We start from the raw sequence: 25,576 nt of genomic DNA on the forward strand, positions 1-25,576 counted from the left end.
AACCAACTAGGGCCAGACAATAATAATAATAATAATAATAATTATAGGTGTTCTAATTTTTTTTTTTTGGGGGGGGGGGGGGTTATGTACCTGTTGTTAGTCCTGTTTGAAAATCCAATAACTGTATGGATAAAAAAGTAGTAAATTATTATAATAGGTATAATGGTGATGATGGCTTAAATATCTTATATGCCTATACCCATAAGGCTCATTATTATCTTTGAACATGAAATTATTCTGTATACAGTACCAGTCAAAAGTTTGGACACACCTACTCATTCAAGGGTTTTTCTTTATTTTTACTATTTCCTACATTGTAGAATAATAGTGAAGACATCAAAACTATGAAATAACACATATGGAATCATGTAGTAACAAAAAAGGTTAAACAAATCAAAATATATTTTATACTTGAGATTCTTCAAAGTAGCCACCCTTTGCCAAGATGACAGCTTTGCACACTCTTGGCATTCTCTCAACCAGCTTCATGAGGTAGTCACCTGGAATGAATTTCAATTAACAGGTGTGCCTTGTTAAAAGTTCATTTTTGGAATTTCTTTCCTTCTTAATGCATTTGAGTCAAACAGTTGTGTTGTGACAAGGTAGGGGTGGTATACAGACGATAGCCCTATTTGATAAAAGACCAAGTCAATATTATGGCAAGAACAGTTGAAATAAGCAAATAGAAATGACAGTCCATCATTACTTTAAGACATGAAGATCAGTCAATCCAGAAAATTTCAAGAACTTCGAAAGTTTCTTCAAGTGCAGTCGCAAAAACCATGAAGCGCTATGATGAAACTGGCTCTCATAAGGACTGCCACAGGAAAGGAAGACCCAGAGTTACCTCTGCTGCAGAGGATAAGTTCATTAGAGTTACCAGCCTCAGAAATTGCAGCCCAAATAAATGCTTTAAAGAGTTCAAGTAACAGACACATCTCAACATCAACTGTTCAGAGGAGATTGCGCGAATCAGACCTTCATGGTCGAATTGATGCAAAGAAACCACTACTAAAGGACACAAATAAGAAGAGACTTGCTTGAGCCAAGAAACACGAACAATGGACATTAGACCGGTGGAAATCTGTCCTTTGGTTTGATGAGTCCAAATTTGAGATTTTTGGTTCCAACCGCTGTGTCTTTGTGAGACGCAGAGTAGGTGTACGGATTATCTCCGTGAAACCGTGAAGCATGGAGGAGGAGGTGTGATGGTGTGGGGGTGCTTTGCTGGGGACACTGTCTAACTGTCTGTGATGTATTTAGAATTCAAGGCACAAACAACCAGCATGGCTACCACAGCATTCTGCAGCGATATGCCATCCTATCTTGTTTGGGCCTAGTGGGACAATCATTTGTTTTTCAACAGGACAATGACTAAAAACACACCTCCAGGCTGTGTAAGGGCTATTTGACCAAGAAGAAGAGTGATGGAGTGCTGCATCTGATGACCTGGCCTCCACAATCACCCGACCTTAAACCAATTGCGATGGTTTGGGGTGAGTTGGACCGAAGAGTGAAGGAAAAGCAGCCAACAAGTGCTCAGCATATGTGGGAACTCCTTCAAGACTGTTGGAAAATCATTCCAGGTGAAGCTGGTTGAGAGAATGTGCCAAGAGTCTGCAAAGTTGTCATCAAGGCAAATGTTGGCTACTTTGAAGAATCTAAAATCTAAAATATATTTTGATTTGTTTAACACTTTTTGGGTTACTACATGATTCCATGTGTTATTTCATAGTTTTGATGTCTTCCCTATAAATCTACAATGTTGAAATAATACAAATAAAGAAAAACCCTTGAATGAGTAGGTGTGTCCAAACTTTTGACTGGTACTCTATATTGAAGATATATCGTCCCCCTCCCCTGATATATCCCGCTGGCGACACTTCCTCCCCTTGCATGGAAGGCAAGCCACCGAGGCCAGTCAAGGATGGTGAGCAGCATGACATGAGCAGCTTTTCCCCGAATATCAGTGCGCACTAATTTTGCTCAGCTGCAGAGCAAATTGCCTCTCGAGACCTACCACCACCCATTCGGCTGCGCCCAAAAGAGCTACAAAGGATGTCTACCGGTAACAGCAGCAGGGGAACAGTGGAGAAGGATGGTGCAGTAGCTGGCGTGAATAAGACTGTAGCAACCCAGCCGAGCTAGGTGTATTTCGACTGCACATTGTGTGAGCGCCGGGAATTTACAAAATGCCAGCATAATTTGTCTTATCGACTGGAACAAAGACTTTCACTTCCACCGCTATTTGGATACATTGTTGCACCCTTCATCCTTGGTGAGTGTCTCACGTGTAGCTAGCTACATCTTTCGCAAGTGCTGTATGAGCAGTGAGTAATGGAGGGCTGCTTTGAATAGTTGAACTGCTCTGGCTTGCTCGGTAGTATCTATTTCATTTCGATATCTTGTTGTAGACTACACATTCGAACCATGTTATAACCCTCAACAACCGTGAGGTTAGTAGGCTATTGACGTTAGCTTCCCAGTCTAGAAAACAGTTGGTTGCGTCATCATCAAATGCCTCATAAAACCTTTTTTCTCCACCTCCTCTCAGTTGCTGTCCTTGGTGCTGGAACAGCGTTTTATAATACAAGGGATGTGGATGGAGAAAGTAAAGGAAATCAGCTTGTTGACTTTATTGGATGTTGTGTTTTAGTGCGACCACACATTACCAATATGTTAGGTTTACTCATGATTAAGTAATTGATTAATTAATTAGTTATTTAGAGAGCCTTCTATGGTGTCAGCTTATTCAGTGACTTCCTCAGCATGGTATGCAAAAGGACAGACAATGGGGATCAAGCCTGAGGCCAAATTCAATGCTTTGTCCTGAGTTCAAATACAGTGACCAACAGTGACCCTTGATCTGTAGCCCTATATTAGAATCACACTTTATCCTAACCACTACCCTTAACAATTAGCTGAAACAACTTAAATATATGATCATTGTTTACCTACACAGTATGCGGAAGCAACAGACCAGTAAGCACACAGTATGGTGACAGTAGTAACAGGTTCCCACCAGTAGAGTCCACCATGGGAGGTATGGGCAGAGAGCGGTGCTGTGTCATCCTTGCCAAGGTGGCATGTGGCTTTACACTGAGTCACACACCATCCACTCAACATGAGGCAGGAGGATACTGACGGCCATTCTCTGTGGGTAGGAGAATCCATGTTGCTTTTGTGAGTGAGTATCAAAGTGGTCATTGGTAGATACAGTAGGTGATGTGTGATTATTATTATTAATATCTGGGACAATGAGTAATGTGTCTGTGATTTCTTCTGTGTTCCAGGTTTAGATCAGTCTGTCCGGTGCATCATGCAGACAGGAGCTCACCTGCTTCTCTGTCTCCTCCTGCACTATGTGGAAGGTTAGGGGACATCTTTAAAATGACATTCTTGTAAATGTACCTCATGTTAAATGAATATTTTTGCTGTGTGTTCTATGTTGTATTTGTATTGTAGCACACAGTTAACAAACAGCAGTCATGTTTGTATTGAGTTTCTGATTCCCATGTTGTCAAGAAGACAATGGTTTCACAAGAGATGCTTTTCGGGGGTTAAAATGAACAATTAATAACAGGATAATGAACCCAAATGTGTCCTTTAAGTACCTCCAAAAAGCTTATTGATTCATTCTAAGAGTGGCAGTATATTTGGGTGATGTTTACCAGGATCTGCTTGTGCACTCAATATCCCCTTGTGAGAGCAGCAGAAGAATTATGTTTGCTGTTATTGAGTCCATTTATTCATTATCATAAACTCTCCACTGTGACACAAAGAAAGCAGATGATGCCTTTTCCCTCAGTTATCAGATGATATTGTTGAGAGCTAAGATGTGAGTATACCTAGGCTCACAGTATCAGTGAAGTGATCGCTGAATAATTCATGCTAGTTTCCCTCCGTTTAATGCTTCCATCTGACTCTTTCTGATTTTATTGCTGACCTTTACTAAATATAAGCAAAGTTTAAGCAAAAGCTGTTTTACCATATATCTCTGTGCTCTGTACCATAGCTGCAGATGCGTCACAGTGCTGGCAGGGTGCGACCTACTCAGAGGCTGTGGTCTCCCCGGCCCTGAGGAACAGCAATATCTTGCGGGTGCCAGACGTGTCATCTCTGGCGCAGTGTGCTGGGGCCTGTTGTGATCTGCCCGGTTGTAACCTGGCCTGGCTGTTTGAGCGTCGCTGCTACATCCTCAGCTGCCAGCAGAGGGAGAACTGTCAGCCCAGACAAAGACCTGGAGCTGATTCCTATATGGCCTTCCTGCAGAGAGGACCCCCCCAGACCCTGCTGCTCCAGTCTCTGGTCAGGGGGGAGCCCTACCCCAGTCGCTGGAGGCCCCGCCCCTCTGGGGACGTGGAGGCCCTGAAGGACCTAGCCCTGTTAGATGGGCCCCAGACAGATTTTGGTGACCCAGGTGGGACGGATTTGGAATACCCTGAGAGTGAACTTGGCCCTGAGGATAACGGTGGGGATCTTCCAGATTGGCCTGCAGCATTGGAAGGGAGGGATGGTTTCAACCTATCGGAAAGTGAAGGCAGGTTAGAGGGGCTGGGATTTGCAACAGAAGGGGCTGAGAGCAGCCTGCCCAGTCCTTCCACTGGGGCGACAGTCAACCAGGGGGCACCCCCCAGTGACCCCACGTCTGGCGATACACCTGAAAACAAGAAAGTAAGTGTCAGATGGAACAATGGGCAGGAATCATGACGCAACAAGAAATGATGGCATGGATAGGGTTGCAGGCAGTGTGAGGACCACATACATGTTTGTCAGGACATGGTGGAAATAATACTGAGTTACATAGATGTTCTACGTTCCATTGATCCAGTACAGTGATTAGGATTTAGATAGCTCACTATTAGTGAACAAACTGGCCATGAAAAAGCAGTCTGTCTAAATTAAGGCAGACAGTTGGAAATATCTCCTGTAAAGACAGCTGGGACATTTTAAATAGGGTTACTTCCCTGAGGTATGATAAACGGTCACCCAGCTGACAGTCTGCATATATGTGTGTGTGTGTGTGTGTGTTATTACAGTGGCATTTTGCTGACTCAGTTGCTCTGTAGTCACATTCACTCAGCGCGCCTGACCTTCACGTATCCTTTGAGGATAGGACATACTGTAATCCATATAGCTTCTCTTGCTAATGTAGGCTTGTCAGCCATTCCCAGGAGGGGGATTTGGAGAGTGTTAATTTGGGAATGAGCAATACAGATTCTATATTAGAGAGTCATCATTTACTAATACGAATAGTAATGTATTTTCTGTTGTGTTTTCATTGTAGGATAGTGAACTACAGAACACATCCATGGCCAGCTCAGGGCCAAAATTCACGCCCAAACCACAGAATGACAGTGTTCACTCCTCCCAACCGAGCCAAGTAAGGACTTCCCATCCCAATAAAGCCCCAGCTCATCTGTCCAGTACTGTACCCCTGACCACATCCACACAGACAGGTACTGCAATAGGTTTTTGTTCATTGGATTTTTAAAATCTTTATTGGTGATCGTAGGTAGTCTTTCATATTCTTTGTTCCCCCTGTTACATAACCTGTTTCTATCTAATATTTTGTTGTTTTATTCTCAATCTCTTGTCTTTGTATAATCTGACAATCCTGTAGAGCTAACATTGCCCAGGGACACAGTGGAGCTGGTAGCCTCCGTCGGCCCAGAGCCCCAAACTGGTACAGTCACAAACACAAGGGTTTTTACAAGCATGATCGGAAGTTTATTTCCTGGATTAATTAGAAAGGGTACACAGCAGTCACACATTGCTGACAGTCCTAATGGATGGAATATCTCTTACCTTACAGCTGCGAGAAGGAACCAGACCCCCAAAGCCATCACCCTCCCAGTAACCGAGGTCGTGTCACTTCCTGCCAGCTCAACCATCATGAACGGCAGCCGTATGTATGAAATAGTTGGCTTTGGATGGTGACTAACCTTACCATAATTTTACTCTTTACTTTTAGAGTAGGCCTACTAAAGATAAATATATATCAGATGAATGATCAGAGTCACAGCTCCGATGTACCATTAAACACACTAATATGAATACAAATACTAAATACTTACTGTGTGTGGTTAATGTAAAAGTGTATTTTCAAATTAATAGATGCAGCAAACTTAAACTTAAAAGCAAATGTTGTTAGTGCTTGTGTGTGTATGTGTGATTGGCTATGTGGCTGGGTGCAAATTCATATGAGTAAATATCAATGATTTTCGACTTCTTCTGGCTGGGAGGGATATTGAAGAAGCGTTTGGATTTGGAGTTGAGTCCTACTCGTTCCATCTGGCTGGCTGCTCTCTTCTGTCCCCTGCCAGACTCCCCTGAGGTACAGGTTGAGCTTCCTCATTCCATCTGGCTGGGTGTTCTCTTTTGTCCCTTGCTGATAGAAGATTTATCTGACGTACTGGCAGAGCCCCCTTCCATCTAGAGTCTGGGTTTCACCCCGTTGCAGCTTGAGGATTACTTTAGGCCTCTGCAGCTGGCTCTATTTCTTTTCCAGTTCCTTTCTTTTTATTTATGTATTTTTTTACTTCCAATCTTTTCATTTCTTTCTTTGTTAAGTTGTTCAGCTGCTTCTCTGTCAGTGGGCAGGAAACGTGACCAGGCACCGGACTGGCACTGCCCTCTACATGCTGCACAGGACACTGTGAGACCCGCTGGGACGGCTTAGGACATGACACAGCCGTCTGAGATGAGCTTAGACAACCAACCTTCCTCAGGATCATCCTGATTTCATTGGGGTTTCTGGGGTCAACAAGCAGGAGGGACTCATATAGGACTTTAGCCTTTTGGGGCTTTGACGGGTGGTGCAGGTCACCAGTAGCACTGTGAGCCAAGAGATGGAGCTGTGACTTTTCCCCTTGGAGACCAGACATTTGACATGTAGGCCACTGTCACTTTGGATCCAGTGATTCTCCTCTGACTTAGATATATGAAATGTGGGGGAAATGATTGAGTTTACAAGCTGAATTTACATTATTTCTTATAGCTACAATACATACTGTTTGCTTGACATAGAAAGACTCTGTGAGGACTTATGGGCTATTCCTGTAATGGCTGTCTTCGTCCTCAGACGAAACAGAGAAGTCATCGTCTGAGAAAGTGGACCAATACGCAGCGGAGTTAGTGTTCATCTTTGTATTTAATTACGGCAAGAACACTATACAAAAACAAAACAAGGAAACCGACAGCCAAACAGTCCTGTCAGGTGCAAAACACTAAACAGAAACAATCCCCCACAAAACCCAAAGGAAACACATGCTCCTTATGTGTGACTCCCAATCAACAACAACGAACTTCAGCTGTGCCTGATTGGGAGCCACTCATGGCCCAAAACAAAGAAATACAAAAACATAGAAAAAGAACATAGAACGCCCACCCAATGTAACACCCTGGCCTAACCAAAATAAAGAACAAAACCCCCTCTCTATGGCCAGGGCGTTACAGTACCCCCCCCCCCAAGGTGCGGACTCCGGCCGCAAAACCTGACACTGAAGGGCAGGGTGGGCAGGGTACGGGTGGGCCTTCTTACGGCCGCGGCTCAGGTGCGGGACGTGGCCTCTGTTCCACCCTTGGCGTCGCCCTCTTAGGTGGCGCATCTGGCCGCGCCGAAGTTCTGGTGGGCGACCCTGACTTCGCCCGGCTAGCGGGCGACCCTGGCTGCGCCAGGCTGGCGGACGACTATGGCTGCGCCCGGCTGGCGGACGACCCTGGCTGCGCCCGGCTGGCGGGCGGCGATGGCTGCACCCGGCTGGCGGGCGGCGATGGCAGATCCGGACAGGCGGGCCATTCTGGCAGATCCGGACAGGCGGGCCATTCTGGCAGATCCGGACAGGCGGGCCAGTCTGGCAGATCCGGACAGGCGGGCCGCTCTGGCGGATCCGGACAGGCGGGCCGCTCTGGCGGATACGGACAGGCGGGCCGCTCTGGCGGATACGGACAGGCGGGCCGCTCTGGCGGATAGGGACAGGCGGGCCGCTCTGGCGGATCCGGACAGGCGGGCCGCTCTGGCGGATCCGGACAGGCGGGCCACTCTGGCGGATCCGGACAGGCGGGCGGCTCTGGCGGCTCCTGACTGGCGGGCGGCTCCTGACTAGTGGGCGGCTCTGGCGGCTCCGGACTGGCGAGACCCACTGGAGGCCTAGTCCTGGGAGGTGGCACAGGACGGACCAGGATGGGGAGACCCACTGGTGGCCTGGTCCTAGGAGGAGGCACAGGACTGACCAGGATGGGGAGACCCACTGGAGGCCTGGTCCGAGGAGGAGGCACAGGCTTAACCAGGATGGGGAGACCCACTGGAGGCCTGGTCCGTGGAGCAGGCACAGGACAGACCGGGTCCTGAAGACGCACTGGAGGTCTAGAGCTCACGGCCTGCACAACCCGTCCTGGCTCGATGCCCAACCTCCCCCGGCAGATGTTAGGAGCTGGGATGTAGCGCACCGGGCTCTCCACGCGTACTGGGGACATCGTGCGCTTTACCGCATAACACGGTGTCTGACCAGTACTGCGCTGCCTCCTGTAAGCACGGGGAGCTGGCTCAGGTCTCCAACCTGACTCTGCCACACTCCCCGTGTGCCCCCCCAAAACATTTTTTTGGGGCTGCCTCTCGGGCTTCCTTGCCAGCCGTGTTCCCTCATACCGTTGGTCCTTCTTTCCTGCTGCCTCCAGTCTTCTGAGTGCCTCTACCTGTTCCCATGGGAGGCGATCCCTTCCGACCAGGATCTCTTCCCAAGTGTAGGATCCCTTGCCGTCCAGGATGTCCTCCCATGTCCAGTCCTTTCTCTCCCTGGTCCAGGATCCTTGCTCCTCCTGGCGCTGCTCCTTCCTCCGCTGCTTGGTCTGTTGTTGGTGGGGGATTCTGTAACGGCTGTCTTCGTCCACAGAGAAGTCATCGTCTGAGAAAGTGGACCAATACGCAGCGGAGTTAGTGTTCATCTTTGTATTTAATTACGGCAAGAACACTATACAAAAACAAAACAAGGAAACCGACAGCCAAACAGTCCTGTCAGGTGCAAAACACTAAACAGAAACAATCCCCCACAAAACCCAAAGGAAACACATGCTCCTTATGTGTGACTCCAAATCAACAACAACGAACTTCAGCTGTGCCTGATTGGGAGCCACACACGGCCCAAAACAAAGAAATACAAAAACATAGAACGCCCACCCAATGTAACACCCTGGCCTAACCAAAATAAAGAACAAAAACCCCTCTCTATGGCCAGTGCGTTACAATTCCTAATGAACATTAGAGCATATTGTACAGAATGGCTTTCAGGCCAAGCTAGCCTACTTTAACATAACATTAGGGTTGCATTTTAAAATAAACAATGTCAAATAATGAAAAAAGAGATACTAGAACAAAACATCCCAATAAAAGAGGGGAACAAAGAAGTGGCCATTTCCACCGTGGCATCTATATTCTACTTCTAATCGCCTTATAAACTAACAATTACTATCTTATTGTAAACAAAATAAGCTATCTGTTTCAGATATTGCGTAATTGAATAGTTTGTATATAATACTATATAGCTGGGGTGGCAGGTAGATTAGTGGTTAAGAGCGTTGGGCCAGTAACCGAATCCCAGAGCCGACTACCTGAAAAATCTGTCGATGTGCCCTTGAGCAAGGCACTTAACCCTAATTGTTCCTGTATTTCGCTCTGGATAAGAGTGTCTGCTAAATTACTAAAATGTTAATGTAAGACCATATTCATTCAATTGAGAAATGGTTTTCGCATCAGTGTGTTCTTTCTTTTCCAAGTTTGTAACAACCTCAATAAATAATTTGTTTTAGCTGTTGGGTTCATGCATTATCTAAATATTCATCATCATGACAGTGGCCCAAAATGAGAAATGGTAAGGAGAAATATTCCCCTGTGGGTGTCAAGATGCTGCTGGACATGGTATGGATGAATCAGTAGAGGGCAGTCTTCCTCTTGTCTTCAGAGCAGTAGTATCAGACAGATGAATGAACATTACAGATCAAGGAGTTCAGTCTAATATCAAATACTGGACTAAGAGCCATTAGGGCATGCACACTCAAATGCTCCAACATTTATTGATGTGAAACAAAAACAATGTTTCAATCGAGGATGAAGATCTGTTTTGGGTCGTAACATTCTCTTACTGCTGTATTTAAATACCGTTAGCCAGTATTTCAATCTGTTGAAGAATTTGAGTCTGCAAGTCCTATCCAATTATTTGAATATGAATTCTATCAAGCACCCACCTAATAATATACTATGTTGTCCGTTTACAGAATAGATTTGGCCTATATTATGACTATCTTGTGTTTGATGGTCCCTCACAGAGAGTACTGATGATGGAGTGATGATCAGCCATCACTGGGAGCAGGTTGGAGGTCCATCCATAGAGCTTGGAGCTTTCTCAGACACACAGATTCTCAATCTATCCAACCTTGCCCCTGGAGAGTACACGTTCAGGTATGGGTAGGACCTCTGTGGCCTAGACTTGGGGTCCAATTAAATTTAATCTCAGTCAATTCAAGGATTGAAATTCAAATAATGAATGGAAGAAAAAATAGTTTGTGTATGCTGCTCTACCATGGAACACAGGTCAGACTGCACTATTAATCATAGTTGGTGTTTAACCAACAGGAATACAGGACCAAAGGTTTTCTGCCTTTAGATAGTTATATCTATGAATGAAGCCTCATGGAAACGTGACATAGATACTGTGTAAGCCATTACCATCAATGTTTCCCCCACCACTACAATACAAGCGTACAAGAGTAGCTGGATTCATCTTGATTTTTTTCCAGGTTGACCATTACAGATTCTGCCGGGTTGTCAGACTCCACCACGGCTGCAGTGAAGGTCATTCAGCCAGTGGAGAATGACCAAATGCCCTACCCCAGCCATGTCACCCTCGCTCCCACTTCCAGCCCTGGCCTTGCTGCTACCCTGGCCCACAGGCAGGGTGACCCTACTACAGCCACCTCCTCTGTCAGTACCGCTGCCACTCAGATGACAGGTAAATGACATAAGGACAGTATTAAGATTATAACAGAGTATCAGATATGTTCTACAACATTGTATTGTCCTCAGGCATTCCTTTACCCTAGTCCACCTAGTAGTAAACCTAGGGGTATCAAAACATGCATAGGACATGTTTCAACAAATTATCTGTTTTGCTCTGTCCCATAGAGAACAAAAGCACCCCCATAGCTGAGGTCAAGGAGTCAAACGGAGCCCCTGTGGCTGTAGTGGGTCCTAACAGGCAGCTGACCCTCCCAGTGACCAGCGTCACCCTGGACGGAAGCAGCAGCACTGATGACCACGCCGTCACCAGCTACCACTGGGACACCATCAGGTACCAACGCTGTTCATATATGTCAAAGGTTGTGTCCAGAAGAGTCTATAAAGATATGAAGAACAAGCTGAAGAGCTTTCTCATGATGTTTTTCTGTGTTGTTTTGTAGAGGTCCTCCAGGGTCAAGGACAGAGGGTGTGGACAAGCCCGTAGCCATAGTAACGGGCCTCAGAGCGGGCCGCTACACATTTAGTCTGACTGTGAGTGACCAGGAAGGGCTGACAGACAGTGCCTTTCTCACAGTCAGTGTTCAAGAGGGTAAGAAAACACAGGTTGGCATTTATTGGGATGACTCATGTACTGGAGGCAGCTCTGCAGAGAGGTCACTAGCTGGCACAGCCACAAAGCAATACAATTTGATTTTAAACCTAACCTTAACCACACTGCTAACCCTAACAATAATTAATGACAATAAACGTCAACCTGCTAAGAAAACACACAATGCTTCAATCACAGCAAAAGTGTTCAAAACAAGATGAGACATCATCACCCAGGCTGGTTGAGCATGATGGTACTCATCTACAGCCCGTTGTCCATCCTCCCTCAGCCAGAAGCCTTCCACCTGTAGCACATGCCAGCGGCAGCCACACCCTCACCCTGCCCAACAACTCCCTGGTGCTCAGAGGCTCAGTGACGGATGGTGACCCAGCCGAGGTGCACTTCCTCTGGGTCCGGGACAGTCAGAGCCCTGCTGCTGGGGTGAGTGAGAGGAGTCTTGATACTTAGGTATACGGTAAATATAGTTTGAACTTGTAATATGCTGTTAGCTAAACTGGTAGGAAGGTAGGAAGTAGGAACTACTTTAAGGTAGGAACTACTCTGTCCTGTTGTTTCCCCAGGACGTACTATATGGTTCAGAGCAGCAGGCCTTCCTGTGCCTGGCCAACTTGGTGGAGGGGACCTATCTGTTCCAGCTGCGTGTCACAGACACCCAGGGACGCAGCAGCACTGCCACAGCCACCGTGGAAGTGCGGCCAGGTAGATGTGTGTTCTCAGACTGTGTTTCCCCACGGACCATGACGAGCATTAGGAGGAAGAGCTGAACAGCACGTACAGCATATGTGTGTTCTGTCAGAGTGTGTATGTTCTCAGACAGTGTGTGTGTCCACAGACCCTGGTGGTCGTGAGGAGGTGGAGGTGGAGGTGTTGGTGGCGCTGGCCCAGGTGAGTGTGTCACAGAGGGACACAGTGCTCAGACAGTTGGCTGCACTGCTCCACGTCCTGGACAATGACATCCACCTCAGGGGCCTATGGGGACACTCAGATCTCAGGTACTGCCCGACGCAGCAAACACATACAAAACACACATGGTTGTGTTTTTACACATTGTATTACTGCATTGTTTGTGTGTGTGTGTGTGTGTGTGTGTGTGTGTGTGTGTGTGTGTGTGTGTGTGTGTGTGTGTGTGTGTGTGTGTGTGTGTGTGTGTGTGTGTGTGTGTGTGTGTGTGTGTGTGTGTGTGTGTGTGTGTGTGTGTGTAGCACAGTGCTGAGGTTCTCAGTGCAGGGTCCTGAGGGGCCAGTCCCTGGTCCTAAACTGGCCAGTGTGCTGCGTGGGCAGCTGCTGAGGGAGAAGACTGACTACCTGCTCTTCAGAGTCCTTCGAGTGGATACAGTCAGTGAGTACCACAACACAGAACACCACATCTTACCTTATCATACCATATTATATCAAAGCCTGTTACAATGTTACAACAACATTATAGACCATCTCTGATTATATTACATGAGAGATTAAATTAGACTAGATGACATCTCATCACTTGGTGACTAATAAAGCTGTCTGTCTTTGTCCTCTGCCTTGGTGTATGCTGATCCTGTTTGTGTATTGGTGTTCATCCCACCACCCACACAGTGTGCTTGCTCCGCTGCTCGGGCCGAGGAACGTGTGACCCAATCACCAAGGAGTGTGTCTGTGACCCCTTTTGGACGGAGAACCTCATTCGCAGGTTCTTTGGTGACGGAGAGAGCAACTGTGGTGAGCTATGTTCATTCATGGGTCCTGAGAGGATGATATACTTTTTGCCCCGTCTGCTGTGAGATGCTACATTCACAGTGCCAGTCCTTTCTCTCTTCTGTTTGGCAGAGTGGCGGGTTCTCTACTTCATCCTGTCCTTCTTCATGGTCATTGTCTTCATCATGACAGTCACCTGGGCGTGTGTGTACTGCTGCAAAAGGTCACTTTTCTTTTCTTGAACAGACACACAGCAATGTCATATATAGATTTTATGATTAGCTGTTTGTTAAAGGCCCAGTGCAGTAAAACATGGAATTTCCTGTGTTTTATATATACACTACCGTTCAAAGGTTTGGGGTCACTTACAAATGTCCTTGTTTTTGAAAGAAAAGCACATTTTATGCCCATTAAAATAACATCAAATTGATCAGAAATACAGTGTAGACATTGTTAATGTTGTAAATGACTATTGTAGCTGGAAACGGCAGATTTTTTATGGAATATCTACATAGGTGTACAGAGGACCATTATCAGCAACAATCACTCCTGTGTTCCAATGGCACGTTGTGTTAGCTAATCCAATTTATAATTTTAAAAGGCTAATTGATCATTAGAAAACCCCTTTTGCAATTATGTTAGCACAGCTGAAAACTGTTGTTCTGATTAAAGAAGCAAAAAAACTGGCCTTTAGACTAGTTGAGTATCTGGAGCATCAGCATTTGTGGGTTCGATTACAGGCTCAAAATGTCCAGAAACAAAGAACTTTCTTCTGAAACTCGTCAGTCTATTCTTGTTCTGAGAAATGAAGGCTATTCCATGCGAGAAATTGCCAAGAAACTGAAGATCTCGTACAATGCTGCGTACTACTTCCTTCACAGAACAGTGCAAACTGGCTCTAACCAGAATAGAAAGAGGAGTGGGAGGCCCCGGTGCACAACTGAGCAAGCGGACAAGTACATTAGATTGTCTAGTTTGAGAAACAGTTGCCTCACAAGTCCTCAACTGGCAGCTTCGTTAAAATAGTGCCCACAAAAAACACCAGTCTCAACATCAACAGTGAAAAGACAACTCCGGGATGCTGGCCTTCTAGGCAGAGTTGAAAAGAAAAAGCCATATCTCAGACTGGCCAATAAAAAGAAAATATTAAGATGGGCAAAAGAACACAGACACGGGACAGAGGTACTCTGCCAAGAAGGCCAGCATCCCAGAGTCGCCTCTTCACGGAAAAGCAGCCAACAAGTGCTCAGCATATGTGGGAACTCCTTCAAGACTGTTGGAAAAGCATTCCAGGTGAAGCTGGTTGAGAGAATGCCAAGAGTGTGCAAAGCTGTCAAAGCTGTCAAAGGCAAAAGGTGGCTACTTTGAAGAATCTCAAATATAAAATATATTTGGATTTGTTTAACACTTTTTTGGTTACTACATGATTCCATATGTGTTATTTCATAGTTTTGATGTCTTCACTATTATTCTATAATGTAGAAAGTAGTAAAAATAAAGAAAGACCCTGGAATGAGTTGGTGTGTCCCAACTTGACTGGTACTGTGTATATATACAGTATTTCCACACTGAGGTTGGAATAATACTGTAAAATTGTGAAAATTATGATATTGCCATTTTAGTGTAAGAACTGTTTGAAAAGACTGCCTGAAATTTCTGCCTGTTTTGGTTGGATGGGGTTTTGGTCTGCCTGGTTACATCGCCTGGTGGTAAATTAGTTAATAGACCAATAAGAAAGAGAGTTCCAAACCTCTCTGCCAATAACAGCAAGTTTTCAGTTTCCCCCTCCCCACTCAGACCACCCCCAGACAGTCCTAGCAAAATTGTTGCTTGAGAAATGGCTATTAGCTAACAAGTCATTTTTTGTATCTTTTAGACTATTTTAATTGAAAACAATCACAGTAAGGTACTTAATTGTTACCTGGAAATGATTTGATATTGAGATTTTTTTTACGGCTGCATTCGAACTTTAATAGAAATGTGTTTTTTTATGTTTAGGAGGAGTCGCACTAAGGTCAGGAAGAAAACCAAGTACACTATACTGGACAACATGGACGAACAGGAGAAAATGGAGCTAAGGCCCAAATACAGTAAGTGTCTGATTTTTCAATCAACATTTCAAACATTTCCTGTGTTTGGTGACCCTGCCATGATCTACCCGGTCTGTCCCCATCTCAGACATCAAACACAGGAGCACAGAGCACAACTCCAGCCTCATGATGTCCGAGTCAGAGCTGGACAGTGACCAGGACACCATCTTCAGCCGAGACCGACCGGTCCGGAGCAGAAACCGGACCAATGCTCAGGCTGCCCGCAACGGGAACACCTTCGGATGAGCAGGAACACACGAAACCGGGGTGGTTATCGGACAACATGAGTGAAACCCACTTTTGCGATTGTGGCAGGGGTGCACAACTCGAGTCCTCGAGTGCCATAGTGTCTGCTTGTTTTTGGTCTCGTCTTCTATTCAAATACTGGTTTCGACCAGATGTGTACTTTCTATGACATTCATTGGACGACTTAGCACCAGGGAGATGTGAAAATCCAAGGGCCGTAGAATACTAGAGTTGGGCATCCCTGGATTCTGGGGACTAACAGTAGCATTGAGTTTACATACATACAGACTGTTTGAATGATTCGACACTAAGGATGAAGGTGCTCTTTGTGAGGAGCACAGTGAGGTTCTGTGGCCTCACATACTTCTACAGATAACCAGATTGGTGAATGTACATACAACTATCCATTATGCATACTAGTCTACCGACTACTACTGACCTTTATCTTTGCCTTGTTATCCAATAATGTTTTTTTTACTGTCATTATTTTATAGGAAATGGAGACAAGCCCAACCCTGGTTGTGAGCGTCTGACGCCTCTCCTGTAAATTATTTGACAAATTGGATTTGTCAAAATGGCTTGAGTGCACATTTGGGGAAAAGTCTCATAATTCTTACATTTACTACCCAGAATCCATCTTGTGATGCTACTCGTGAATGATTTAATCAGAATCTAACTCAATTTATCTGGGATCTCTCTATGAGTGTCTTTGACTTTTACACAATACAACACAGCATTTTACTGTATCTGAACTGTATTGAGTTTGAGTTTGCACCCTTGTCCTCCAAACTAGTTGTATAGTTTTGGTATCTTTCTCCTTTTAAAGCTTCTTTATGCTAAATAAGCATAATAGGTCTTAGAAATGGGCCTGAAGAAACAGAACCAGGCATTTCATGGGACAAGCCATAAAGGTGCCAAGCTGCACTATGCACCATAAGCTTGTGGCTGACAGAGACGCTGTTCTATCCAAGTACTTGGCAAAGCATCCTTTCTTCCTTCCCTTGGTAAGATCTATTATCTAACTTGAACATGGTGGGTGACATGCTTTCAATCAGTAATTCCTTTGTGTAATGATGGATTTTTTTGCCTCCTGAATTCAGTGTCAGAGAATGTCTGATTACATGAGTATAGTGCAAAATAATGATTGACAGGACAGTCAGGACACACAGTTTAAGGGTTAAGAAGAGGACTGTTGTATTTGATAAGTAACGTTAATTTGCAGGACAGGTAACCATTGATGGAATGGATAAAATACTTTAGACATTAAAGTAACATAAGCATGTCCAATGGTTGCTTTACATTTTTTGTTCTCGTAAGCGACTGGGGAGATATTTCCCCAATATGGACGGAAACACTAATAGTCATGGATTTTTCCCATTACACCACCCAATTTTTGGTATATAATTTGTTTACTTAACTAATTACAGCTACCAATGTTTTTACAGATAATATATTGCCAGAAATAAAACAAATGCATCAAATCAATGAACAGTACTGAATTCTGTGTAGTTTTCTTTCCTGTCCATAATGAATAGTAAGATGAAAGGCAGTGTTTCCCAACCCTGGTCCTCCAGTTCCCTCCACAGCACACTGTTTCCCAACCCTGGTCCTCCAATTCCCTCCACAGCACAGTGTTTCCCAACCCTGGTCCTCCAGTTCCCTCCACAGCACAGTGTTTCCCAACCCTGGTCCTCCAATTCCCTCCACAGCACAGTGTTTCCCAACCCTGGTCCTCCAATTCCCTCCACAGCACAGTGTTTCCCAACCCTGGTCCTCCAGTTCCCTCCACAGCAGTGTTACCCAATCCTGGTCCTCCAATTCCCTCGACAGTACACATTTTTATTGTAACCCTGGACAAGCACACCTGATTGAACTTGTCAACTAATCATCAAGCCCTCAATGAGTTGAATGAGGTGTGTTTGTCAAGGGCTACAATGAGTGTGTACTGTTGGGAGTACTGGAGAACCAGGGTTGGGAAACACTAATCTAAGATAAACCAAATGATATTGTTCCACAAACAACAAAGTAACTCACAGTCATTTATTTTATATTTTCTGAAATACTCCATTAATATTTACAATAGTTAGAAATATATATTTTAAAAATTTTTACAATAAGAATGTCACAACTAGAAAACAGAATTTGTCAAATCATTCAAACGGCACTTAGGAGACAATGTTTGGCAAGAGACATTACTTCAGTTTCAGAGAACACAACATTTACATTGCAGGCTCAGATACAGCACACAGTTTGTACCACCTGTCTGAATATCGTAAGGCAGCTCTACTGTATAATATATTGTATGTGGGAAGACTAGTGCATTAACATATGTTTGTTAATATTTCTTTCCCTGTATCTGAGCGATGAAGGCTCTCAATGACAACATATGCAGAGGATCAGAATCACAATCATTTGTGAAGGAATCATATTTGAGGATTGTAATCCATTGTATTTAAAAAAAAAAAAGTGAAATATGATTAAGTAACTGTTACTAGAGCCTAAGAATCCTCCCTTTTCTCAACATCACCGCTTCCTACTTGGGGGTGGGGGTGGGGCAGTGGACCCTCAGGGGGTTAGCCCTCCAAAGCACATGTACTTGACGTCCAGGTACTCCTCGATGCCGTACTTGGAGCCCTCACGGCCTAGGCCCGATTGTTTGACCCCACCGAAGGAGGCCTCTGGGGTGGAGAGGAGACCCTCGTTGACCCCCACCATGCCTACCTCCAGATTCTCCGCCACCCGCCAGATCTGACTGACGTCCTGGGAAAAGAAGTACCCTGGGAGGGGGTGGAGAAGAGCGTAGTTGAATGAAACTCATCAACTCAGATTCTGAGATAGACTTTCTATTGACATTAAATAATAAAATTTGTAAATCAGACTGGCTCTGTCAAATAATTATTCTATTATAGGTTTGAGGGATTTTCAGACATGACAGCAAGGTGCATACAATAATGTTTAGCTCACCTGCTAAACCCACATGAGATGCATTGGCAATGGAAAGTGCTTCCTCCTCTGTGTTAAACCTGTCATAAGGAAAAGAGAATAAACACCTTGAGTTAGCTCCCATTTCAGCATCCATCCAGTCTTCAGTTGTCTGATCTCTCCTAGCTCCACTGACCTGATGACTGGCAGGAGAGGACCGAAGGTTTCCTCTCTGGTACACAGCATGTCTGTGGTGACGTCAGCCAGCAGAGTGGGCTGATGGAATGAGCCATCCAGACGCTTCCCCCCCCTTAGCACCTTGGCCCCCCGCGACACTGCATCCATTACCTGGTGCTCCACCTGGGAGAGACATAGGAAATCATAAGGTTATGTAACATAGAATATAAACAACATCATGCAGATAATACAGTTATAGTATAGTTATAATACAAACACCCTCTTGACAGAAGGAACCAGGTTACCTTCTCAGAGGCACGGACATTGATGAGGGGTCCCTGGGTGGTGTTTGGGTCAGAGCCGTGGCCCAGACGGAGCTCTGCGTCCATGGCTTTCCCCAACTTCTCTATGAAGCGATCGTGGATCCTACTCTGGACCAGGAAGCGGTTGGAGCAGACACATGTCTAACGGGGGTCAAAGGGCACATTGAGGGACATGGAGGTTAGGCCACGACTTAAGACACCCCATTTTAGAATGACACGCAACATTTCGATATGGTGTATTTCACAGTTTGAACAGCACAGTAGACACAAAATGATTTGTTTTGAGATAACTCCTATTCCAGTACCTGTCCTGAGTTCCTGAACTTGGAGTTCATGGCTCCCGCCACAGCCTTGTCCACATCTGCACTGTCAAACACAATGAAGGGGGCATGGCCACCCAGCTCCATTGAAACCCTCTTGACGGTGTCAGCGGCATGCTTCAAGAGAATCTGAGGATGAGGGAGGAGTTATCAGGAAGATCACAGGCCTTTTCATGGAAAAATTATCCACCTACAATATTTAAGACTAACATGAAATGTATATTGCATTTTCAGGATTGATTAAGCTAACTCTGAAGCCATTCTAGATCCGTTTCCATACCTTGCCAGTGGCAGTGGATCCAGTGAAGGAGACCTTCCCCACCAGGGGGTCTGTGCAGAGGACAGTCCCAATGGAGGGGGTCTTCTCTCTGGAGCAGGGAACCACGTTAAACACCCCCGCAGGGATCCCGGCCTGACTCGCCAGCTTTACACACACAAAAAGTAAACATATGAATTAGACAAATGAAGTGTCATTGGGGACCCAGCCACAGTGCACAGTGAGTGTTGTTGTGGGAACGGAAGCACTGACCTCAGCGAGCGCCAGGGCAGAGAGGGGTGTGTCCTCGGCAGGTTTCACCACGACGGTGCAGCCCGCGGCCAGGGCAGCACCCACTTTCCTGGTGATCATAGCACTGGGGAAGTTCCACTGTGTGTGTGGGGGGAGGGGGGAAGGAGGATAGGCTAGGTGTTACGCAGGAAGTGAAAAGCATTACGAAGGTAGCTCTCCAGGACCTAAGTTGGACATCCCTGACATGTAGTAGATGGATGAAGCATTACGGCTCACCGGAGTGATGATGGAAGCCACACCCACAGGCTGTTTGAGCAGAAGGATCTTACGGTCCTTGGCAGCTGAGGGCACAACATCCCGGTGACACGGCGCGCCTCCTCAGAGAACCATTCCAGAAAGCCAGCAGCGTAAGCAATCTCCCCCAGGGACTCCTTCATGGGCTTGCCCTAAGAGGTGCAGAACACACAAGTGGTTTACAACTCAGAATGAAATTCAAATCATTACAAGGACAGCACCCCTGTTGCATCCAGCAAGACAATACTCACACACTCAAAGGTGATCAGCTTAGCAAGGTCCTCCTTGTTCAATGTCAACAGATCGTACCATTTCCGTAGAAGGACACTTCTTTCCTAAGGAAGAAAACATTCAATCAGATCATGGAATCAATAAGTTGCATGATCCACAAGAATCTGGAAGAATCCATCTGGTCTTACTAGCGCTCCCTGAAACTAGCAGCTCCTGATAACAGAGATGGAACTTGATGCAACAATGTTTGCTGTGTATTGAGAGTGTATGAGGTGTTGATGGTGAGTGGTGACTCCGGCTGTAGCCTTTCCACTCACTCAGTCCCTCTCGCTCCGAAGCATTGCTTCACATGCATGGCAGCAGAGCATTTATTTGCATGATGAAAATGGGACAGAGAGTCGGAAAAGGGGGGATGGATAAAAAGACAGGGGGGGGGTTGTTGGCTGCATGGACAGAAGAAAACCAGTACAATGAAGCCATCTTTACCAGATCAAAGACAAAACTGGAGTGAACAGGATTCTCCCCAAACTACAGCATAAGATGTTGGAGTCAGACTTTGATATTCTCTCACTTAGTGATGTATTAATATGGCAGTGAGTGAGTTGCGCTTAATAATTGCATAATCACTCATGGACTATTAATTGGCCGATTAATTAGGGCCGATTTTCATAACAATCAGTAATCGGCATTTTTGGCCGCCGATTATGGCGGATTACATTGCAATCCACGAGGAGACTGAGCGGCAGTCTGACGACCTGCTACGTGAGTGCAGCAAGGAGCCAAGGTAAGTTGCTAGCTAGCATTAAATGTATCTTATAAAAAACAATCAATCTCAACATAGTCACTAGTTAACTACACATGGTTGATGATATTACTAGTTTAACTAGCTTGTCCTGCGTTACATATAATCAATGCGGTGCTTGTTCATTTATCATCGAATCACAGCCTACTTCACCAACTGGGTGATGATTTAACAAAAGCGCATTCGCGAAAAAAGCACAACCGTAGCACCAATGTACCTAACCATAAACATCAATGCCTTTCTTAAAATCAATACACAAGTATATATTTTTTAAACCTGTATATTTAGTTAAAAGAAATTCACGTTAGCAGACAATATTAACTAGGGAAAATGTGTCACTTCTCTTGCGTTCAGTGGAAGCAGAGTCAGGGCCACCTGCAGCAGTTTGGCCCACCTGGCTCGTTGCGAACTGTGTGAAGACCATTTCTTCCTAACAAAGACCATAATTAATTTGCCAGAATTTTACATAATTATGACATAACATTAAAGGTTGTGCAATATTTAGACTTAGGGTTGCCACACGTTCGATAAAATATGGAACAGTATTTCACTGAAAGAATATACATTTTGTTTTCAAAATGATAGTTTCCAGATTTGACCATATTAATGACCAAAGTCTCGTATTTCTGTGTTTATTATATTATAATTAAGTCTATGATTTGATAGAGCAGTCTGACTGAGCGGTGGTAGGCAGCAGCAGGCTCGTAAGCATTCATTCAAACAGCACTTTCCTGCGTTTGCCAGCAGCTCTTCACAATGCTTGAAGCGCAGCACTGTTTATGACTTCAAGCCTATCAACTCCCGAGATTAGGCTGGCAATACTATAGTGCCTATAAAAACATCCAATAGTCAAAAGGTACAGTTGAAGTCGGAAGTTTACATACACTTAGGATGGAGTCATTAAAACTAGTTTTTCAACCACTCCACAAATTTCTTGTTAACAAACTATAGTTTTGGAAAGTCGGTGCATTGCTGCAGGAGGGACTGGTACACTTCAAAGTAGATAGCATCATGAGGAAGGAAAATGATGTGGATATATTGAAGCAACATATCAAGACATCAGTCAGGAAACCAAATTGAACCAAACTGAACATGTTTCATTATTTATTTGAGACCAAGTTGATTTTATTTATGTATTATATTAAGTTAAAATAAGTGTTCATTCAGTATTGTTGTAATTATCATTGTTACAAATATACACTGCTCAAAAAAATAAAGGGAACACTAAAATAACACATCCTAGATCTGAATGAATGAAATAATCTTATTAAATTATTTTTTCTTTGCATAGTTGAATGTGCTGACAACAAAATCACACAAAAATAATCAAGGGAAATCCAATTTATCAACCCATGGAGGTCTGGATTTGGAGTCACACTCAAAATTAAAGTGGAAAACCATACTACAGGCTGATCCAACTTTGATGTAATGTCCTTAAAACAAGTCAAAATGAGGCTCAGTAGTGTGTGTGGCCTCCACGTGCCTGTATGACCTCCCTACAACGCCTGGGCATGCTCCTGATGAGGTGGCGGATGGTCTCCTGAGGGATCTCCTCCCAGACCTGGACGAAAGCATCCGCCAATCCTGGACAGTCTGTGGTGCAACGTGGCGTTGGTGGATGGAGCGAGACATGATGTCCCAGATGTGCTCAATTGGATTCAGGTCTGGGGAACGGGCGGGCCAGTCCATAGCATCAATGCCTTCCTCTTGTAGGAACTGCTGACACACTCCAGCCACATGAGGTCTAGCATTGTCTTGCATTAGGAGGAACCCAGGGCCAACCGCACCAGCATATGGTCTCACAAGGGGTCTGAGGATCTCATCTCGGTACCTAATGGCAGTCAGGCTACCTCTGGCGAGCACATGGAGGGCTGTGCGGCCCCCCAAAGAAATGCCACCCCACACCATGACTGACCCACCGCCAAACCGGTCATGCTGGAGGATGTTGCAGGCAGCAGAACGTTCTCCACGGCGTCTCCAGACTGTCACGTCTGTCACATGTGCTCAGTGTGAACCTGCTTTCATCTGTGAAGAGCACAGGGCGCCAGTGGCGAATTTGCCAATCTTGGTGTTCTCTGGCAAATGCCAAACGTCCTGCACGGTGTTGGGCTGTAAGCACAACCCCCACCTGTGGACGTCGGGCCCTCATTCCACCCTCATGGAGTCTGTTTCTGACCGTTTGAGCAGACACATGCACATTTGTGGCCTGCTGGAGGTCATTTTGCAGGGCTCTGGCAGTGCTCCTCCTGCTCCTCTTTGCACAAAGGCGGAGGTAGCGGTCCTGCTGCTGGGTAGTTGCCCTCCTACGGCCTCCTCCACATCTCCTGATGTATTGGCCTGTCTCCTGGTAGCGCCTCCATGCTCTGGACACTACGCTGACAGACACAGCAAACCTTCTTGCCACAGCTCGCATTGATGTGGCATCCTGAATGAGCTGCACTACCTGAGCCACTTGTGTGGGTTGTAGACTCCGTCTTATGCTACCACTAGAGTGAAAGCACCGCCAGCATTCAAAAGTGACCAAAACATCAGCCAGGAAGCATAGGAACTGAGAAGTGGTCTGTGGTTACCACCTGCAGAACCACTCCTTTATTGGGGGTGTCTTACTAATTGCCTATAATTTCCACCTGTTGTCTATTCCATTTGCACAACAAAATGTGAAATTCATTGTCAATCAGTGTTGCTTCCTAAGTGGACAGTTTGATTTCACAGAAGTGTGATTGACTTGGAGTTACATTGTGTTGTTTAAGTGTTCCCTTTATTTTTTTGAGCAGTATATATATAAAAATCGTCCGATTAATCTATCGGCTTTTTTCGTGAACCAATAATCGGTATTGGGGTTGAAAAATCATAATCGGTCGACCTCTATGATGGACAGTAAAAAAAACAACAATGCAACCTGGAGTGGCTACTTTGCGGGCCAAGCTATTATAGAGCGTACACTACAGTACAGGCCCCAAAACAATGAACCCTGGGATATAGGCTATGATGCTTGTAATAGATGTCATTGTGCACTTTGACTGTCTCTATTTGGTTATTATATTCTGCCTAACATGCATGCCAGTCACAACTGTCACACTGTTGATTTCATGCAACTAGGAAATGTGGGGGAAACGGTGGTGCTGATGAAGAAGGAAAACAATATTAATATGCTATTCACAGAATTGTGGATCGTGAACTGTCAAGTCAACTGTCTTACAGCATAATTAAAGTAGAGGCATACTTTCGCTGTGTGTTGTTTCCAGGAGTAGAATGCCTTGTAGGCTGCGTCGATAGCTAGTTTAGCTTCTGCTGGACCTCAGTCTGCGACGTTCGCAATCTCTTCACCCGTCGCTGGGTCCAGCACTGGGAAGGTAGAGGGAGCAATTGCCCGTTCACATAGCCCTGCGTTCGGAGAAGCTGAGCGGAAATGTCGAGGCTGTATTGCCGATGCATGACAAATGGTAGGCCGAACTGGCGGAGGAGACACCGACTTCTTAGGAGACAGAAACTACCCATAGCAGGAGAATAGCTTTATCCACAAGAGGTTTCAAGTAGAATGCTGTCTCGCTCTGTCAGTCAAAGAAAAACTGCTGCAGTGAGTGGGAATTTCAATAAGGTTGTCGTCCGTGGATAGATACGAGTTTGAACCCTTCTTTAAGGCGATCGATGTAAACACGTGATCATGCACACACACAATACATTACTGACTAAGTGAAACCATAATTCGTGTGCTCCTTCGCTCAAAATAGATACATTATAACACAAATGTCATTATCGAAAGCAGCAAAATGTGTAGGTACATGTATTCTTCGTATTGACTGCAAGTGCTACAATACGTTACAATGCAAAGACAGTATCTAAGATACTAGGCTAGTTATAGTTATGAAATAAGCGAATGTATTGACAAATAGTTTGTTACAACGTTACATCGTCTGTCTTTCCCATCGCCATTGATGTTTAGCTGGCCAATCCACGCGCTTGGATATCTTCTCTTGCGTCCAATAAGAGCCCGCAAACTATAACCAGCTTCCCTGAAATGTAGGCATGTGTACATTGCATCATTAGTAAAGTCTTAAATCTGTCAAAGTTCAGTCCTTTCAGTCTCAAGCCGACTTTAAAGGCGAAGCTGACTAATCTATAAATCACATTGCATCAACTGCTCAATGGGCTTGTTCGACATTTCAGCAGACTGACGACTAATGATCTACAAATCACCTTGCATCATAAATAATGACTCGTTATTAATAATCAGACAGCCACAATTTAACAATGATACATTTAAGCAATACGCCTGATCAATATACCACGGCTAAGGGCTGTTCTTATGCATGATGCAACAGCAGAGCGACTGGATACAGACAGCCATTAGCCTTGGTATATTGG

General features: G+C 45.1%; 1 protein-coding gene and 1 pseudogene across 3 annotated transcripts; one reads left to right on the forward strand and one right to left on the reverse strand.

The window, feature by feature from the left end:
* The first annotated feature begins 1,852 nt into the window (after positions 1-1,852).
* Positions 1,853-17,125, forward strand: LOC106580477 (dyslexia-associated protein KIAA0319). 3 transcript variants are annotated; one of them, XM_045702605.1, is made up of 18 exons: positions 1,853-2,278; positions 3,294-3,371; positions 4,016-4,674; positions 5,288-5,459; positions 5,624-5,686; positions 5,816-5,908; positions 10,324-10,456; positions 10,795-11,006; positions 11,180-11,345; positions 11,455-11,603; positions 11,893-12,044; positions 12,185-12,323; positions 12,457-12,616; positions 12,827-12,963; positions 13,200-13,322; positions 13,431-13,521; positions 15,300-15,388; positions 15,477-17,125. In XM_045702605.1, exons 2-18 carry the CDS (start codon positions 3,320-3,322, stop codon positions 15,632-15,634), a joined length of 2,748 nt encoding a protein of 915 aa, XP_045558561.1. In that variant the 5' UTR covers positions 1,853-2,278; positions 3,294-3,319; the 3' UTR covers positions 15,635-17,125. The 3 variants fall into 3 exon arrangements, with proteins under 3 accessions (XP_045558561.1, XP_014017095.1, XP_045558563.1); XM_014161620.2 differs by having other exon boundaries at positions 1,854-2,278; positions 15,297-15,388; XM_045702607.1 differs by lacking the exon at positions 4,016-4,674 and having other exon boundaries at positions 1,855-2,278; positions 15,297-15,388.
* Positions 17,126-17,660: 535 nt separating this feature from the next.
* LOC106580498 (succinate-semialdehyde dehydrogenase, mitochondrial-like) lies at positions 17,661-25,497 on the reverse strand (annotated as a pseudogene).
* Between the last annotated feature and the right edge of the window lie 79 nt (positions 25,498-25,576).

This window comes from Salmo salar, chromosome ssa02 (assembly GCF_905237065.1).
Source record: "Salmo salar chromosome ssa02, Ssal_v3.1, whole genome shotgun sequence".
Lineage (NCBI taxonomy): Eukaryota > Metazoa > Chordata > Actinopteri > Salmoniformes > Salmonidae > Salmo > Salmo salar.

Coding starts and splice junctions, on each gene's coding strand:
- LOC106580477 (XM_014161620.2), top strand. CDS start 3,320: ATGCAGACAGGAGCTCACCTGCTTCTCTGTCTCCTCCTGCACTATGTG. Junction 5,687..5,815: donor CGGCCCAGAGCCCCAAACTG/GTACAGTCACAA, acceptor CTTACCTTACAG/CTGCGAGAAGGAACCAGACC. Junction 13,522..15,296: donor TGTGTGTACTGCTGCAAAAG/GTCACTTTTCTT, acceptor TTTTATGTTTAG/GAGGAGTCGCACTAAGGTCA.